Source organism: Schistocerca cancellata, chromosome 1 (assembly GCF_023864275.1).
Source record: "Schistocerca cancellata isolate TAMUIC-IGC-003103 chromosome 1, iqSchCanc2.1, whole genome shotgun sequence".
NCBI classification, from domain to species: domain Eukaryota; kingdom Metazoa; phylum Arthropoda; class Insecta; order Orthoptera; family Acrididae; genus Schistocerca; species Schistocerca cancellata.
In genome coordinates, this window is record NC_064626.1 from 430,648,583 (window position 1) to 430,667,989 (window position 19,407).

The window sequence follows — 19,407 nt, forward strand, 5'->3', positions numbered from 1 at the left end:
TCTTATCAGTTCCATACTTGTACACAATAGTTGCAAGTTTAACACTGCTAAATTTTAACTGTCAATACATGACTGAAAATATCCAGTTTAAATGTTGTAGGATAGGAAGAATGTAAATACTTTTGGATTACAGGAGACCACTTACCAGAAAGCGCCCCCCCCCCCCCCCCCCCCCCCCCCCCCCCCCCCCCACACACACACACACACACACAACCTTGTGTAAGTTTTGGCATCTATTCCTGTATTGTATTTATTAACTTTTATCAGTTCTGTTTTTCAGTTGTTTGGATTAATTGTACTCTCTTCAACATCAGTTCTGTACTTAAGGTTTTGTCACTACTTGTAATGATTATGATCGTGCAATTGATTATTGTACTCGACTGAGACCAAGTGCTATGTTTACCTCTGTCGTAAAGTGCCCCTGGTCTGGGCAGTTGACTGCATGCACCTGCTGTGTCCACTTGCCATACTTCCGCCAGACTGTTGGCAGGATATTTAATAAGTGCTGTTCCATTTGGTCTTTAACATTACATATGACAACCTGACCATTTGTGTCATGACTTAAGCACAATTTGGTGACGATTTAGTATAAGGATGTCATTGCTGAGAGCTGTGTATTTTATTCATAAGATGATGTAGTTTTAGCCCAATTTCCCGTTTTGTTTAACTGCAGGCAGCCTGTAGATGTTTAATGAATGAAACTGGTTGTAACACAATAAATATGTAATAATACAGCTGACATGGTTTTTCATTAATCATCAGTAATATTAATACACTGGGAAGTGTAACATGGCCAGCCGGGGTGACCGAGAGGTTCTAGGCGCTACAGTCTGGAACCGTGTGACCGCTACGGTTGCAGGTCCGAATCCTGCTTCGGGCATGGTTGTGTGTGATGTCCTTAGGTTAGATAGGTTTAAGTAGTTCTAAGTTCTAGGGGACTGATGACTTCAGAAGTTAAGTCCCATAGTGCCCAGAGCCATTTTTTTAGTGTAACATGTCACAATGATGTAATGTTGTTGTGAATTAATGTAAATTTTATCAACTAAATAACTAAGTTGCCCAGAAAGTAATGCACAATTTATTTATTTGCTTGCCAGCTTTATATCAAATTTCTGGAGTGTGCTCACAAATCTTCTGTTCCCTTCAACTGATGGTGTAGCTGCAGCAGTGTTTCAAAATTATGTCTTTAAATGGTTTACTTTTCAAGCAAGGTGTCGGCATTGAATTTCTTACTGCAGAGAAAGAAACTGTTGGGAACATTCACAAATGTTTGTATGCAGTTTATGGAGCATCTGCAGTTGACAGAAGTGTGATTAGTCACTGAGAAAGAGGGTGAGGCCGCTACAAGAAGATGGTATTGTAGAGTTCAAAAATTTGAAGCATTTGGGCAGTCCGTCCACGGCTCTCTCACCTGACAAGGTGCAGCCACCCTATAGCCCTGACCTAGCTCCCTCAGACTTCCACTTGTTTGGACCATTAAAGGATCTTTTCATGGAAGAGTTTTGAGGATGACAAAGAGCTGATTTGCACGGTGAAGACATGGCGTCATGACCAGGACAAAGAATGGTAGCAACAGGGCATACACACCCTTATGTCTCGCTGGGGCTGGGCATAGAATGGGAAAGAGAATACATGGAAAAATTAGGAGTGTAGAACAAACATCATTCTTTCTTCTGTGTATGTTTCATTGTGTTCAGTAAAAAATTGTTGTAGAAAAAATGTGGTGCATTACTTTCTGGGTAACCCTTATAACCTTCAATCATATGCAAAATGATGACAGTGCGTAATATGGCTTCAGGTGACTTCCCAGTGTGGCAGGAATGTTTCAAGAAAATTAAACCAAATTTATTTCTCAGATTACTAAAGAAAGTTGTAACTTATGGTCTGTATCGAGAATATTGCGTGTTATAATATACGAGGGTATTTCGGAAAGTAAAGATACACCGTACGCCAGAGGAATAGAAGAGTTTTGGCGAGCAAGTTGGCAACTCTGGTGTAAACCTTGAACCGTTAGCTTTCTCCTCGCGGTCGTTCGGCAGTTGAACGTTGCTTCTGGTTGGAGTAGGTCGTGTTTAAAATGGCGGCACCGCTTCAGAATCCCGCCAAATGTGAAGTGCGCTCCATCATACATTTTCTTCATGCAAAAGGTCAACGACCAGCGGATATTCACAAAGAAATTGTTTCTGTTTATGGGAACATTATGAATCAACAAAATGTAACGAAATGGTGTCGTCATTTCTCTGAAGGTAGGACCAATGTTCATGACGAACAAAGAACAGGTTGGCCATCTGTGATCTCTGATGCCCTTCTTCAGAGAACAGAGGAAGCAATTCGTGCGAATAGACGTCTCACATTGAAAGAATTGCATCAGATCATACCGGATGTGTCAATGACAACTCTTTAAGACATTGTGACTGTCAAGTTAGGATACAGGAAATTGTGTGCGCGCTGGGTTCCAAAACTGTTAATGGAAGAACACAAAAAGAAAAGGATGGGCTTTGCACTTGACTTCCTCACATGCTATGCTGAAGCAGGTGATGAGTTCCTTGATCACATTGTGACAGGTGTCGAGACTTGGGTTTATCACCATACACCTGAATCCAAGCAACAATCAAAGCAATGGCACCATTCGAATTCACCAAAAGCCAAGAAATGCAAAACGTCGATTTCAGCGAAGAAAATCATGGCTTCTGTTTTTTGAGACAGACAAGGCATTCTTCTGTTGGAATTTATGCCTCCTGGAACGACAATTAATGCTGCTGCATATTGCCAGACTTTGAAACGTCTTCAAAGGGCAATTCAAAACAAACAAAGTGGAATGCTGACAAGTGGAGTCCGCTTGCTTCATGACAATGCTCGGCCTCACACAACGCTCGAAACCAAAGCACTACTCAAACAATTAAAATGGGACGTATTGGACCATCCGCCATACAGCCCGGACCTTGCGCCCACCGACTTCCATGTCTTCCATTACCTGAAGTCACATCTTGGTGGAAAATCATTCCACGACGATGAAGACATCAAAGATGAAGTTGAAATGTGGTTCTGACAACAGGCGACAACCTTCTATGACTGTGGGATACAAAAGCTTGTGCACAGACTTAACAAATGTTTGGATAACGGGGGTGATTACGTTGAAAAATAACAAATAATCCATTTAATAAGATGTAACTGAAGTTTTCTAAATAAATGTTCTATTTAAGGACTGCGAGCCATTGTATCTTTACTTTTCGAAATGCCCTCGTATTAAAATGTTGTTGTTGTCAAGATCATCCTTCACTTTCCAAGTGTAAGTAATGCAACGTATGAGATCTAATTTCAGCAGACGAAAGTTCAGGCCATGCATAAGCCTACTTTAGGAGCTCATTCTGAAGCACTTACAGTGGTTTATAAAATTTTATTATCTGTATATGCGAATAAAAGTTGTGGTTGCAGATGCAGGTAGCATTTATATTATCTGTGCAGATCTCTAGCAATTGAATACATACGGAGCCTTTACTCTTAGGTATTGAGGCCAGTGTAAAATTCACCTAACAATATCAGTGTGTTTTGGGAACAGAAGTACTACTACATCTTCTTCAGCAACTCCACACCCCATATTTCAGTAGGGCAATGCCCAGTTATGCATAGGAGAGACCATATTGGCCTTTCTTAAAGACCAACAGCTATCACTCTGCTTGTCAGGTCGGCATTTTGCCCCAATGTAATACTCGTCAAACATGTCTCAAATGTGGTTGCTCAGCAGTTTGTTTCTCTCAGTCCTCATGCAACTACTGTTTATGCTTTGTTGATTTTCAGCCAGACTGTGCTCCCCCAGGATGAGGTCTAGGTCATCTTTGAGTGCATGTCACAGGAGTGAGGTTCTAATTGCAGTAAATGGGGGCTCATATTGTACTAAACTTGAGTTAACCTAAAAGTCTGTAGTGTGATAAAATTATAAAGAGATAGGCTGGCTGGCCAATACTTAGTTTTAAAGGGTGGTATTTCAAATACTGTTGACACAGATTTACAAGTGGTTACATATGATAATGCCTTTCCTTTTTTAGTTTACATCAACATTTGTAACTCTTGATCCCCTAAATTTTGTGTTTGGAAACTTCAATGTGTCACATAATACCCTTTTTTCAGGTCTGCCAAGTATAATAGCATACGAAAAGAATGGATTGAAAATAACTTTCTCTTTAGAACGCCTTCCAGATAATCCTAGTACAATTGTAGTCACAATGATTGCATTAAATGAGACAATGAATACAATGGCTGATTTTCTGTTTCAAGCTGCTGTGCCTAAAGTAAGTACAACATTATATTTAATCAGAATGACAGATGTATTGAAATAGTTAATAATTCCAATACGGATTTATTGTTCTTACAAAACTAATCAAATGAGTACAATTCTAACTTTTTTTCCTACACATTGATTTTCAGACATTCCAGTTGCAAATGCTTTCTCCATCGGGAACCGTCCTGCCACCTGCTGGACAGGTGACGCAGGTGCTAAGGATTACAAATCCCAACAGGGTAATTCATCCCATCATTCATTTATTAGAGCTAAAGTTATTTTTCAAAAAATAATTCTCACACAAAAATCGGACACTGTTGGTAGAACATGCAGTGGTTCTGTTTGGAATAAGAGGGAATGGCCAAAGGAGTTTGCCGATTAGAAAAGCCTGAAATTATGCAACCACTGTTTCCATACACGTAACTGGAGAAGGAGAGGAGATGCAGATGGTGCTGAAGATTATTTATGTGGTTGAAAAACAAGTAGAATTGGTCAGCAGGAACCCAAAATAAAAGGAAGGTACAGATTTTCACAGTTAGGGGGGGGGGGGGGGGAGGGGGATAGAAGTATAGTGTGTCACAATATTCTTTCTAAAAGTGCAGAGTGCATGTTTTAGAGGTATCGTTCAAAATTTGGTGGGGAGAGGGGCCATTGAGAGGCTATTATCTTTGGCTAACAACAGTTTTTTCCACTTAATGGGTACAGATGAGTTAATATTTAAAGTAAGCCCAGCTCCAGTGTACTCTAGGAAGGAATCATTGGATCTGAGATCATCAGTGTATACGGGTATTGAAAGAAAAATTACAGAAGAGGAAAAAAATATTGTTGCTTACAAAGTTAAGCAGACACATCACATTACTTATTACCAATGACCAGCAGCGAACAGTCAGCTCTGAGGAAGATGATATGGAGGTTGATACGATGACTCTGTGACACAAATACAGAAGTATGGCTGGGAATATTTAATGGGGAGATCAAATACAAACCAGAACAGTTCTTTTGTAAACTTGATTGAATCAGCTAAAACAAAAATAATGCCACCTCATTTTTCTATTTTGCCTCCTGACTTTGTTACACAATTTCCCCATTAAATTAGACTTTTGATTCAGTCTTCAAAGAAAGAAGATAGATGTGTGCACTGCCTCATGAACCTGAACACCTCTATTGCTGTATTGTCATCAAACTGGCAGTCTCAAAATTCTTTTAGTGATCCAAACATTTGGTAGTAACAGGGTGATGAATAAGGTGTGTGAGGAGAACGTTCCAGAGTTGCCCAATAAACTTCCTCCATTTTTTCCTTTGTTGAAACAGCAAAATGCTCAGCAGACAATTTCCAGTAATTGAGTTCATCAGTGATGATGGCTTGAGCACTTTTATTCCTACCATCGAAGCAGTTTTGGAAAGGTCTATGTGTTGATCTTCTGCAGTGAGGTCCGGTATGGCACAGATGTTGTCTGATGTGATGCTTGTCTATGGCTGTCTTTGGTGGGGTTTGTTTTCCAACAGATACCCATCTTGCCACAAGTGTCTTTGAAAGGGTTTCTTCCCCAAATAGTGCATGAAGTCTCCACAAAACTTCCCAACTTTTGTGTCTTCCTTTGTGAGCAAAATGATTATTATGCACTGCGCAACAGAGTTGTATACCTCTTGCTCCCCCTGACTAGAGCAGTCATGCCATGCTAACTGCAGTACCGCAATGTTATACTAGCCATCCCCACCAACGTCCTGTCAAGGTTGCACCCATTTCCATCTTCTACCACAGCTGCCAGATTTAAATTCTGGTTTTTTCATTATATTACAACTTTTTTTGTAGTCTATGATAAAAAGATGCTGAGAGATGGGATACATGCTATGGTTCAGTAGCAGTCTTTGGTAAGTACATATAGAAGTACCAAGGCATTCATTGGGTATTCAAAGAAAGCTGAAGTCTTGCTGACATAAAAAAAAGAAATTAAGTGAAGGCAATGAATAAAAAACACACTTGCTTCAGTAATTATTTACTTTCCTGTCCTCTGTGCAATTAGTATATTGCTTAGTAATGCTGCCAAAGGTGGTGTTGGCTGTAGTAGTACAAATGAAACAGCAGACAGTTGACAGTCATGAAAGAAATTAATTGTTGATACTAAACATACTAGATAATACAGTCATAATCATAGGATACTAAAATAAACAAACAACTGGCACATCGGCTTAACAAAATTCTAATGAGTAGTGTTTAGTAGTATCAAGAAGTGGAGAGCAGCTGATAACTCTCTGCTCATTCAGTAGTTCAGGATAGTCCTTTCACTGTGTCTTGGTCTGCAGTATTTCTAGCAGTGATAGTTTCTGCCCATTGTACCCAGAGTGCAATATTTCTACATCTAGTGTACAACTGTGTCTGGTTTGCAGACAGTGATGCACAAAGGTGGAGTCTGTTTTCTGCAGCTTCCACTTTGCATAGTGTTCTTAAGTTGAGTGCACAATGATGTATCTTTTCCCTATGCTGTATGAGCCACCCACTCTTTGGAACTGATCTTGTGTATTCCACTCTTGTTCATTGGGATCCACTTATCTTTGTGAGTGAAAAATGTTGCCTACTGTCTCTGTGTTGTAGTACTGGTAGGACACTGAGCATTTTTCTTCAAAGTATTGCTTCTTTTGGTAGACTATCTGCCACCAAGTAGTAACACACATCTTTTGGAAATCATTTGAGGCACTGTTGATGCATACGTGTGTTAGCTTGAGTTTTTAGCTTTTTCTTAACAATGCTGTCATGAAGAGAGAGCTGGGAACCATTGGTTACAGCTATTGGTTTGGTTGTGTGTAGTCCTTGTTCTGTTGATATGGAGGTACGATATATACAGATGACACCCTGGTCGTGACAACTGCAGACTCTGGCAAATCTGGAGGAAAGATATGGTTGTATGCTCGGATAGATGTGGTGGTGGTGGTGGTGGTGGTCAAATAACAGCACAAAAACTACCTACATATTACTCAGACAAATTAATCTGTGTGCACCACTACACTATGGTTTAAGTAAGTTACTTTGAAATGTCTAGCTAGACCATTGCTTGCAGCAATTCAAGCCCCAGTGCAAACTATTGCTGTCATCAAGGAAAAGATTTAACTTAATGCAAAACACCCTATTAATAGTATTTCTTTCAATATGGCATTGAAAATATAGCGTTATAAACATACAGTTAAAGGTAGAAATGAAAGAAAGCAAAAAGAGTGAGAAAATTAAAGAAAAACCTACCACAACATGACCCTCTTGTCTCTTATGTTACCATGGCAATGAGCAATCTTGAAATTGCCCAGGGTTGCTGACCATGCAGTTCTCTACATCTCTGTTTATCTCTGTACTAAGCTACTGTCAAATGATCCTGTGTTTCTTGGCAGCATTTGGACATTCACCTAATTCCTACAGCTAAAATTTCTTTAATGTGTTTTTTAAACAATTGTGTATTCAAAATGAACACATTATAGCAGTAATTATTCTACTTATCCCTATCCCATTCTGGCTCACAATCATCATTTCCCAGCTGAAAATGTCTGAGCTTTCTTCCTCGTTGTTTTGAACTCCTCCTCAAGGTGGTACTGCTGCAGCTGTTTCTCTTGTAACCATTCACCTGAAATATCTTTGATCATGTTCTATTTGGTTGCCACCTACATAGCACTGTACTTGGACACTGACACCCCTGTGGTCCGTATTGTGAAACTGGTAATGCAATCCTTTTAGTATTTTGTTGGTGTCAATGTTAAGTAACACCCACCCTGGAAGGATCCAAGTGCAAATTATCCAGTCTGTTTCCCCTTTCTATTTTATGCAATTTACAATGAAGCACCTTATGTTCAGATATTCAACTGTTGCCAGAGTTTCCTTATTGTGTGAAAGTGGACAGGGTAAGGACCACATCCAGTAATGAAATAACCATTGCCTTTGTTGGGTCACCCAGGCATGTTCATTGTCTCTTTGATGTTTGGGAAAGGTTACAACATACCAGCTAATAGTCATCAAGTTCCAAGCACACTGCCATTCATGTGTTCTCCGGACTTAGAGTTGAATTTTATTATAGATGGGAATCAGAAAATGTAGAATCTATTTTTGGCAAAGTTAGCAGCTATTTTTCAGGCATAATTAGGTGTATGATTATATAATAATCTGGTTACTCTCTCTCTTGCTAGTATGTGATGGCATCTGCTTCATTAACTATTGTTGTTTAATCATCCCCATTGAGCAAAGAAAGGAAACTAGTATTATGTGACCGACTTTTTAAAACTTGTATTTTTATTGTCAAAAGAAACGCTTATACAAATCTCAGCATTGCATTCTTTGTGATTACGTCTTCTGTCTGTGACTAATGTGGTTTAGTGAGGTGAAATATGCTTGCTGTAGACATTGTTTGTTTGAGTCCACAGCAAATCTAAACAATGTTTAGCAAACATTTTGCATTAGGCGCTGCATGTTGTGGTACTGTTAAAGAACTTAATTGTGTATCAATTTCATATGCTCTTTCAGTATTGTTTAAATTTATATTTCTCAGAGAAAATGTCAGAGCTATATCCTCAAACACTTCACACTGTGGATCTTTGCTTCTCAGCAAAGTCAGTTTGCAGGGTTAGCTGCCTTGCCAAACACTTATTTGCACACAGCTCTATTGATTTCATTGTGGCACATGGTCAGACATTATGATATTAAAAAGAAACACTTACTTGTCACAGATAACAAAAACTTGTTCTAAAGTATTAAAGACACACAATATGGAGTTTCTGAAAACTACCCTTCATATACAATTTCTGTATTAATTCTAGATTATCAAGCTTTGGATAAAGTATGTGCAATGTTTGATACTACTGTCTTTGTGTCTGTCAAATTTTTGTCAAAATTTACCCAACACTTATTTATACTCTCATTTCTGGCAGCTAAATAAAAATGCTTACAATCTATAAGAAGTAGCTTTCCAAATAAAACACTGATTCAGACCAGTTGTTAAACCAAGTACTACACGTAAAGCAAAAAGTTAAAGCTTCATTTGAATTTCCATTCTTGAACTTCAGAAACTGAATATATTTATATTCAGACTTCCAGATGTTTAGAAGTGCTGACTTTACCATTTTCACACTTCATTGAAATTGGACATAATCTTTATCCAGCATTTGCCAATCAAACTGAATTTATGTGCCCAGCACTGCAGACGGATCAGATGATCGCCAGTAATGACCTTTCATGTTTCATAACAGAGAGCGTATTTGGAACACTGTCACTAACAGTCACATACAGCATGTGGCATCATGTGCCCATGTAGTGTTTTTAATATTATTCGAGAATAGCTTGTTGCATTTGCTGATTCTGGGAATTTCAGAGCAGCAGGAAATAACTTCTGCTCTTCTGAATCTGACAGTTGAAAAGGACAGCAAAAACACAGTGTCCAATTCTGTTTGTAGTTTCGTCACGAAGGATATGTATCTTTACTCATTTTACTGCTTCACCAATGAATTTTTTTGTGATCATAAGCAATTTATCAGAATATAAAAATATCATGAAACACACAAAACACAATCTTTTATTACATAATTTCACATTCTGAGCTTTAATTCACATCTGTATTCACATGTACTGTTCATTGTGAATTTTTCGAGTCCCTAGCTATAGATAATTACTCTCAGTAATCACATGAACTCAGTTGAGTCTGCATCAGTTTAGCTGCAGTATGCTGCTCCATACCTTACTAGAATGTTAATGGGCCAGGTCCCCCAATATAACATTAGCAGTTATTGTACTGAAGGTCCCAATAAGCCTGAGGAGCGCACTCCCGTGGCTCACCTAAGGATGGCTCTGCAGTTCTCTTGAACTGCAACTGATGCACCAATATACAAGGGTTGGAACTTAAAAAGTGGCAACTATTTATTCACCATCGATACAAATGAGTTACATGTTTGCACCTGTTACTGTCCTTCAAAGTAGTCACCAGCGTTGTGTAGAACCTGTTGCCAGTAATGTGGAAGGTGTAGTATGCCGTTAGCAGAACCTGTTCTGCTGATGGTGTGAATGCACGGTCTACTGACTATCGAATCTCTGGAACAGTCCTGACTCAAATGCCATGAAGTGCTTCCTTCATCTTCGGAATCAAATCAAAGTCACAAGGACTTGAGTCGTATTACTGTTCATTTGTGGAGCATCACCTGCAACCAGCTTTGCGAAAGAGTGGTGACACTTTTTGTGCAACCCACCCATCATTTTGCATGACAATGTGCAGGCGCGTACAGCGTAAGCTGTGGCTGCTCTGTTTGGTCGATGGGACTGGGAAGTACTGTACCATCCTCCATACTCTCCAGACATAAGTCCTTGTGACTTTGATTTGATTCTGAAGATGATGGAAACACTTCGTGGAATTCGCTTCAGAACTGTTCCAGAGATTCGATAGGCAGTAGACCACTCCATATGTGCCATCAACAGAACAGGCTCTGCTAACACTATACTTCACCTTCCACATTGCTAACAATGGGTTCTACACAATGCTGGTGACTACTCTGAAGGCCAGTAACAGGTGCAAATATGTAACTCTTTTGTATCGGTTGTGAATAAATAGTTGCCATTATTTAAGTTCCAACCCCCATACTAGTTGCAAATCCAACTATGGCATTGAAGACAGCCTTGAGGAAGCCCTAACAACATGCTTGTAATTGATGGTACCAACTCTGACAAATTTATGTAGTATTTTCCTACTTCTTCTGGGAATAGCTTATTGTGTGTCATAAAATTCCTCCTTTCATCTAACTGGTCTGCCAAATAGCTGCAGACCTTGCTGTGTGATATGAAAGTGAAAGTGTTAGTAATTTTAATCATGAGGTTTCTTCTCTCAATTAGTTGCCTTGGCGTAGTATGTGTGTAGATTTGTGTGCTCACGTGGTTAGTTTATTATTGGAACACCACCACTGATCTGCCTGGACATAACACCAGCTCTTTCATCCCGCTTAGCCAGAGTATCTGCAGGTGTCCCCTCTAGGATGTCTGTATACATGATAACTCCATCAACAGAACAAGAACTACACACAATCAAACCAATAACTGTAAGCAATGGCTCCCAGCTCTCTCTTCTTGACAGCATTGTTAAGAACAAGCTAAAAACTAAAGCTAAAACACGTGCATGTGCACCAGCAGTGCCTCAGATGATTTCCAAAAGATATGCATTACTATTTGGTGGCAGATAGCCTATCAAAAAAAAATCAATATTGTGAAGAAAAATACTCAATGTCCTACTACACCAGATAGACAGTAGGCAACATTTTTTACTCATAAAGATAAGCAGATTCCAATGAAGAAAAGTGGAGTATACAGGGTCAGTTGCAAAGATTGTGGCTTATATGGCATATAGAAAAGAAGTACATCATTTTGCACCTAATTCAAAGACACCACGCAAGCCGGAACTTGCAGAAAACACTCCACCTTTGCTAGCCCACTGTCTGTCATATAATTGTGTGTAACACTAGAAATGTAAGCAGCAGACAATTTACAGTCCTCAAAGAAATCCATTGTTAATATTACACATACTAAATACTACATTCATAATCATAGGATATTAAAATAAACAAACAACTGGCACATTGATTAACAAAATTTTAATGCATAATGAGTCAGGTTACCAGTATCAAGAAGTGGAGAGTACCTGATGTCTGTCTGATCATTCAGTAACTGTTCAGGGTGTCTGCAATCCAGACACAGTTATGTAGTAGATGCAGAAATATTGCACTTGGGCCCAATGGGCAGAAACTATCACTACCTGAAATCTTTCAGACCAAAAGGAAGTAAAAGAACCATCCTGGACAATTACTGAATGAGCAAACAGACATCAGTTACTCTCCAATTCTGGATACTAGTAAACCTGACTCAGTACCCATTAATGTTTTATTAAATCACTGTGCCAGTTTGTTTATTTTAATATCCTATGGTTATGAATGTAGTATGTGTAATATTAACAATGGATTTCTTTTAGGACTGTAAATTGTCTGCTGCTTACATTTCTACTGTTACACACAACTACATCTTTGCCCGTATTGGCAGACAGTCGGCTAATAACTGGAAACATGTCACACAAATAAATAATTATTGTTATCTGTGACAAGTAAGTGTTTCTTTTTAATATCATAATGTCTGACCATGTGCCACAATGAAATCAACAGAAATTATTAATATTACAATAACAGAAATTCCAAGAAAGAAATAATAAATGGGAATTGAGGACAGGCAAGCTCTTCATTGTTAATGAATGATGGGTTATACTTAAGCACATATGAAAATTGATGAAATATTGCTAGGTTGTGAGGTTTTTGCTATTTTCTAGCACCATGTACTACAGCTAGAGGTGTGAAATCTCAAACACTCAATTTTTTTCTCTAATTTTGCTTGTGCCCTACCCATCATTCAGAAGTGCAAGATTTGAAATTCATTTTTTTCTAGTTACAGTAGTGCAATGATAGCTGTATAGAAAGCTTTCAGTGAATTCGAAATTAAAATCTTACCTACCAATTAAAAATACTCTTATATCATACCTAGCTTCACACGTGCTTTTAATAAAGCTTTCAAATGGGCTGAATGGTGGTAACAGTGTGACTGACCTCACAGTAGCAAGTACAGTTTTACTTTCAACCAATTTCATTTTTAGTTATGTTTCATAGTAAAATTATATATGTTTTATATTATTTTGTTATGATTGTTTACGAATTGAAATGTGAACTTCCAGTTGCATTAGCCATGATTGGCACTGACAAGAAGTTCATCTGTCCCATCAACGCACTGATGCCACAATGACAAGAGTGGAAAGCGGTTAATGTTACCCAATAGAGGGAAGGCCTCTGGACCTGGTACTATTTAAATTGATCATTAAAAAATTATTGACAATGTATCACAGGCTTCTCGGTTAATATGTGACCTGCATGATGGGAAAAAGGCATAGACACATTTTTAGAACTTTCAAAAACAGTGTGAGAGCAGATGTACAGAACTTCCCAACTTGAATTACTGACACCAGTTTTTTTGTAGAATTATGGTTGATGTTTGGTGACACTTTCGGAGACTGAACAATCATTCTGTAAAGCTTCATCTATATCAGAGGAGATGTGAACAAACACAGGCAAACCAAAGTTCACAGAACAATTTGCTAGTGTTCGCTATCATTCACTTGTATCTGTGAATAAACATTTTCAGTGGAGGGAACAGAAGAGACATCAGATAGTCAGCAGTGAAGCATGCAAGGCTCTACAAACACTGCATTCCCCCTCCACCTTATCTGCCATCCCCTATTAACCCCTTTGCTGTTGTGGGCATGTACACACATCCTGCTATGATGTTCCCCTGGTGTTTTGGACGTGGACATGTACAAGTGTACTGCCGACCTCTTCACTCCCTTCACTGCTGCAGATGGTTTGCTTTCATATCTCGGTGAATAAAACAGTTTCAAGTATTTGGAGACATATATCATATGTGCCTCATTGCGTGCTGTCATTTGCAGAATACCTTGTTTTGATATTTTGAATCACTGATGAGATATTGCAGTTGTTATGACCACGTAATTCGCAATGTGCAAAGGCACGAATTGACGAGTTGTACACGACTGTCCTATGGATATAAAACCTAGTACCTCAAGAATGAAATGAGGTACCCTTTTGCTCTTAATTTTAAATAAAATTTCAATGTCTTAGCTACATTTCATTCACAGCAGCATATGAGCTAAAATCAACTACACATAAAATCTTCAAAAACTTCCTGCAGTGTTTTCCTTAATTTGCTGCAGCTCAGTAACTATGGCATATAACAAAAAGAAATGTATGTCAGCAGCCTGCAAGTTCACATGGCCGGAAATGGGCCCTTCGTGCCATGCCTTCTGTTGAATATAGAACTCAGTAACTTGAGAATGAAATGAGATATCATTCTCATTTTAAATAAAATTTTGATATATCTACAGTTCAATTGCTGCACTATATGAGCTAAAATCAACCAAACGTAAAGTTTACACAGTGATTGTTACCTCTGAATTCTCTAAAATTTCATACAGTAAGTATGATAGATATTGAAAAGAAATTCAGACCTTCATAAGGCAAAGATATCAGACTGTAAGATGTGCAAAAATCAAAATTTTCCACCAAATAGTTTCGAAAGTTCAGATAATAAGTATTTCATATTGGCCAGAACTCTGTCTCCAGCACTTGCACTAGCATTTGGCGAATAGTACAGGTATAACAAAAGCAGCCTTAGTATGAAATGCAAAGAACTCATCTGTAGCAGTGAAAGGGTGAAAAGTCATTATCACAAAGGTTTCATTTAATACAACAGTAGTTATTTGGGAAGCAGAACTATGATATTTAGATAGAACTGTTTCATATGGCAAGGAAGTTGTTAGATATTAAGCAAGTAAAACAGGAAAAGGTTAATATTTGTGTCTGAATTTTTATGTAAGGGAAAGCACCCGGTGAATTGCAGCTCCAGCCTTCCTGGGCCTTATTTCTGAGCTTTCCATGATTGCTGGTAGATTATTTTAGCTGCCTTCTCACTACCAGGAGGGGGAAACTGCAAAGCAGGATGCTGACTACTGATCGACAGTGTCTAAAGATCTGCCCTTACCATCTGATTCTTGGCAATTGGAAAGTTCACATTTCATCCATTGCAGAGATTGTGCTCTCTTTACTCTGTTTCCACCTGAAAAAGCAATAAATGAATTAATCTTCTCTCTTGCTTACCCAGGTGGAATGCTGAGTGCTTCAGGAATTTCCTGGTGAATAACAGTTTTAGTTTTGCTGTACACCTTTCGGATTTGCCAAGCACTTGTCACATGTACAGTCTTCTGTTAGCAACAGTACATTCTCTCCTCTACCACTAAGTGGCAAAACTATAAAACAATAACAAAGACAGTTCACACATGAAACCAATGGACCCCCAAAGTGAATCCTCTCAGTGATTTTTCACACTGAGGCAAGCACCACTGTGGATTTCTTGAAAGACTTGCAACCAGAATAACGGAAGTGAACATATAAGAATGCAAACTAAACACAGCAGAATTCTGTTTGCTTTGCTATGTTCTGTCCTCTCATCTGCACAGTACCCAAGATAAAGCTCATTTGGTGATGTTGGTTTGCTTCTGTTTGCTCAGGTGTAAACCATGCTTAAAAATCAACTTTAATTTCATAAGCATCTTTTTTGTGTAAAAACATAGTTGACTGTGTTTATTCGACAATGCCTAGGGGGCCGTAGATTATGGAACTGAAGTTGATACCATGTATCTTGATTGCTACATAGTTAACAGAATATGTTACAGAATTTGAGAATAATTCTGACAAATTTTCACAAAATTTACAAAATATGGTATTCTTAGAGAAATGTCATTAGAGGTGACATTAACATATAGGGTGTACCTTGGAGGTATGTGGTGTAGCCATTACTATACATTCTACATAAAATGATAAAAGTAATATTAGTTGTACACACAATTCCTTATGTTTGTCATGTAGGTATAGACAAGAATAGATATTATTGTCTTTTGCAACTAAATGTTCGTTTTCAATTAAATATTTTTGTCCCTTTTGTATTAAGCATGTTAAGCACTGTTAGTGGTAAAAAACTACTCTAATTGAACAGGGATATTGAGAAACCCCATGTGTACATTTTGTTCCAAAATTGAGTTACTGGTGGTTTTGTACGTTAAACATACAAGCGGATCATAATATAGAGAAAACCCACATGTCCAAAAGATACGGGATTTAAGTTGTCAGCATTGTTTTAAACAGAGGGAACAATCTTTACTGTCTCTTACTCTTTGATTTAATTTATTTATGTTATTGGTGGTTTTAAAATGTCAGACACTGGTGATGCTAGAGACAGATGTCAGGAAACAATGAAGAAGAGGAAAAATGCACTGAAGTTTCTGAAATAAACAGCCATAAAATTAGCAAGAACAAATAAATGAAGCATATATAAATTAGAAAATAGATAGAGTGCAACCAAAACAACGTGGTTATGATTGCAGGTGAGCTCCAACCTGAAACTTAGTATTGTTTCAAAATTGCGACTCAATTATCACTGCGCAATAGGCATGCTAATAAATTCTTCAAAAAATTACAAGCAGTTAAAGAGAAAACTGAAACAGATTCTACCACTGCAAGCCTCTCAATTGATTTTGTGCAGAAACTGCAGTTGCATCACATACCAATAAAAGACACATTTTGATTGATGGCTTTCAGTAAATGACTTCAGTGTGCATGACTTGTGGAGTGAAAGTACCAGGTTTTATCTAATCATGAAGGAATACCACGAAGGAGCCCAATGAAGTCAATTCATTTCCTTTTGGTTATATAAATGAAAATGTTGGACAACTTGTTAAACACCTTCACTTGTTCTCCAGCTCTTGTGGACATCAAGATAAAAAGCATTCAATGGTGATATTTTGTTTAATGCTTATGGCGCAGGGAAGATTTCAGTTCATCATGCATTATTTTTCAATCAGGGGCCACTCTTACCTTCCTCATGATAGAGATTTCAGCATGATAAAAAGGGAAACTAGAAAGACAGACAGGATATATTTGCTGAAAGAATGTTAATAATGGAGTCCATGACAGAGCTGAAATTTGAAGTGAAAATACCAAAATCCGAAAAGGTCCTAAGTTTTAAGGAATGGTGGCCAAAGTTATACGAAAGAATGCTATTTCCCTTGAAACCCTAGGTAGGCTACACAAAGAAATGGCTAACAGGACTTCATGTAACACAATTCAAACAGTTGTGCTATTCACATGAAAATCTTGGTATTGTTAAAAGTTAGTCCATTCACTGATGGAAGAGAAGAACGAACATTCCAGATGGCTGATCTATTTTTAATTCCATCAAGCTCTATATGTCAGGCTTATCGAGATCGCTTGCCTATAAATGAGAAGAAAATACATGACCTGCAGCTATTCCCACCAAAAGAAGAAATCACCCAGATCTTCTACTCTGACATATGCAACTGGCCAACTTGTGTCAAAGATTGAACATCTGTGGAGTGTAATGCCAAAGATAACTGAAAATAGGCATAGTCTGTTTGATTTTTGTCCATATTAGCAATATAATGACTTATACTTATTTATTGCAAAATATTGAGAAAGCCCACATGTTTACTGTATAAATTTTAATTTAACATCAAGAAAATTTATTGATAATAAATAAATAATAATACAAATCCATTGATAACCGTCACTCTACATTCATTTTAACGAATAATGAGAAGGAAAATGAAATTTCAGTATAATTTTGAGATTTTAATTGTGTTTTCTATTTTGTGAAAAATTTAGTGTTTTGGACTGGGGGGCTTCTCAATATTCCCATTCAGTTGTGAGAGATTTTTTCTTGGCAGCATGTTTAGTTTATCGTACTGTAATAAGAAATGATATAAATATACAGTTGCAATATGAGTAGTACTTATTTGTATGCACAGAATAACATAATTGAAATGGCCACAAATATAAACAGTACTAATTCCAGTCAAAATTAGCTAAAATGGACCTAGATAAAAAGCTTGGAGTATAATTGTGATTTTAATTCTTTAAAGATATTTTTTTTTTCTCACAGTCATACAATTCTCTTTCAGGGGATGCTGCGTTTACGTATGAAGTTATCTTACAGTGTCAATGGCACCCAGATACAGGATCTGGCGGAGGTGAACAATTTCCCTCCCGAAAGCTGGCAGTGACCTGTTTAAACTGCCCAGTAGGGCACAGAGTACTTAATGTCCGTGTACAGTATGTGTTCCTAGTCTCTTCACCATCTCAGCTACATGTACTTGTTGAGAAGAGATAAGAGGAATATCCTGAAGAATTAAAATTCTGTCAATTTCATGAACTCAAAACTCCCATTGCAACTAATTGCAAGTGTAAATACATTTAGTATTCATGTACAGTAATCAGGTCTCAGATCTATTTGCAGTGGACAATTCATATTCTAGGATATGTGAAGGTATGGGATTTCAGAAACTTGAATTTTTGTTACCCTTGCTTGTTTTTAAGTTCTGTGCTTGATTAGGAGAACTTGATAAACTGTCACAGTGTGTGCCATGATTGGGCTCTTTTGTGTGTTATGTGAAATGGAACATTTGAATGAGCTGTTATAATGTTTGTGTAATGAAATCTGTAAGTATGTATGTTTGTATAATTTGTGTATATTGACTAAATAATTTTTTCCAAGCCTGATGGTTCTGTTGATTGTTCATAAGAAGACTGCTTGGCCCATTCCATTTCTTATGGTAGTGATTCTTTTTCTTCTTTTGCCTCTGTCTTCATTTCTGTTAAACAGTTCAATGAGACTTGGAATGGGCCTCACATTGTTTTTACAAAGCCTGTGACCAAGAATTTTAGAATTCCCTCCATTGAACTTTCAGAGGAAACGTCAGGATTTTTTACTGTTCTATACTGTCCGGTGAGAGAGGTCAGTTCGTTTTTGTATTATTATGTACATAAAAATAAATGGTGAGAAGTACAGTTGTGAATACCGTGTGTAAGTAAAGAGTGAGTGCTGAAATATTTAATGCAAGATAAAAAAGTGAAAACTTCAGAGGTTTGTTAGTAATGGGAGAGAATCAGATTAGTGTGTTGGGACTTGGTTCCATGAGACAGAATGGACTGCTCTCATGTGCGGTTAATTGTGTTGTTATTTTGTTGACCATAAACTGAATACTTTGTTTAAAATTATTGTAAAAATTAAAAGTTGGAAGAAAGAGATATTAATTTCCACGTGCCTTCTTATTTTCACCTGGATTTCATTTAAAATGTAGATATGGCATAAGCTAATTTATTAAATTAAAGGTGCTTCTGAAGTGTGATACACAACCTTGGAAATGTAAAGAAATGAATGTGATTAAACAGGTTTGGGAAAAACAAGATTCATAACTACAAATAATTTTTACATTTGCTTGATGTTCATTTAACTCTGGATTACTATGTTAAGAAACTATGAATCCTCATATTATTTTTTTTTCTTTCTGTAGAACAATTGTCTCATTAATAAGAACCTCTGTTTGAGGAAAGGAGTAATACAGATAATTGTTTAGAGTAAGTACCGATATTTTTGTGGTAAACTACCTTTAGTAGTTAGTCTGTTGTTGATCATTTGCTATGTCCAAGGAATTAGAGTG

General features: G+C 37.5%; 1 protein-coding gene across 8 annotated transcripts in view; it reads left to right on the forward strand.

Moving 5' to 3' along the window:
• The window catches only part of LOC126176248 (AP-1 complex subunit gamma-1), a 191,794-nt gene extending 172,790 nt beyond the window's left edge, over positions 1 to 19,004 (forward strand). For 5 of the 8 annotated variants that reach the window (XM_049923405.1, XM_049923420.1, XM_049923428.1 and 2 more), the window contains 3 exons: positions 4,129 to 4,289; positions 4,426 to 4,518; positions 17,869 to 19,004. In XM_049923405.1, the coding sequence (XP_049779362.1) occupies positions 4,129 to 4,289; positions 4,426 to 4,518; positions 17,869 to 17,970 (356 nt within the window). In that variant the 3' untranslated portion in view covers positions 17,971 to 19,004. The remainder of the gene's footprint in view (positions 1 to 4,128; positions 4,290 to 4,425; positions 4,519 to 17,868) is intronic. The other 3 variants (XM_049923397.1, XM_049923449.1, XM_049923413.1) reach the window with 2 other exon arrangements.
• Positions 19,005 to 19,407: the final 403 nt, after the last annotated feature.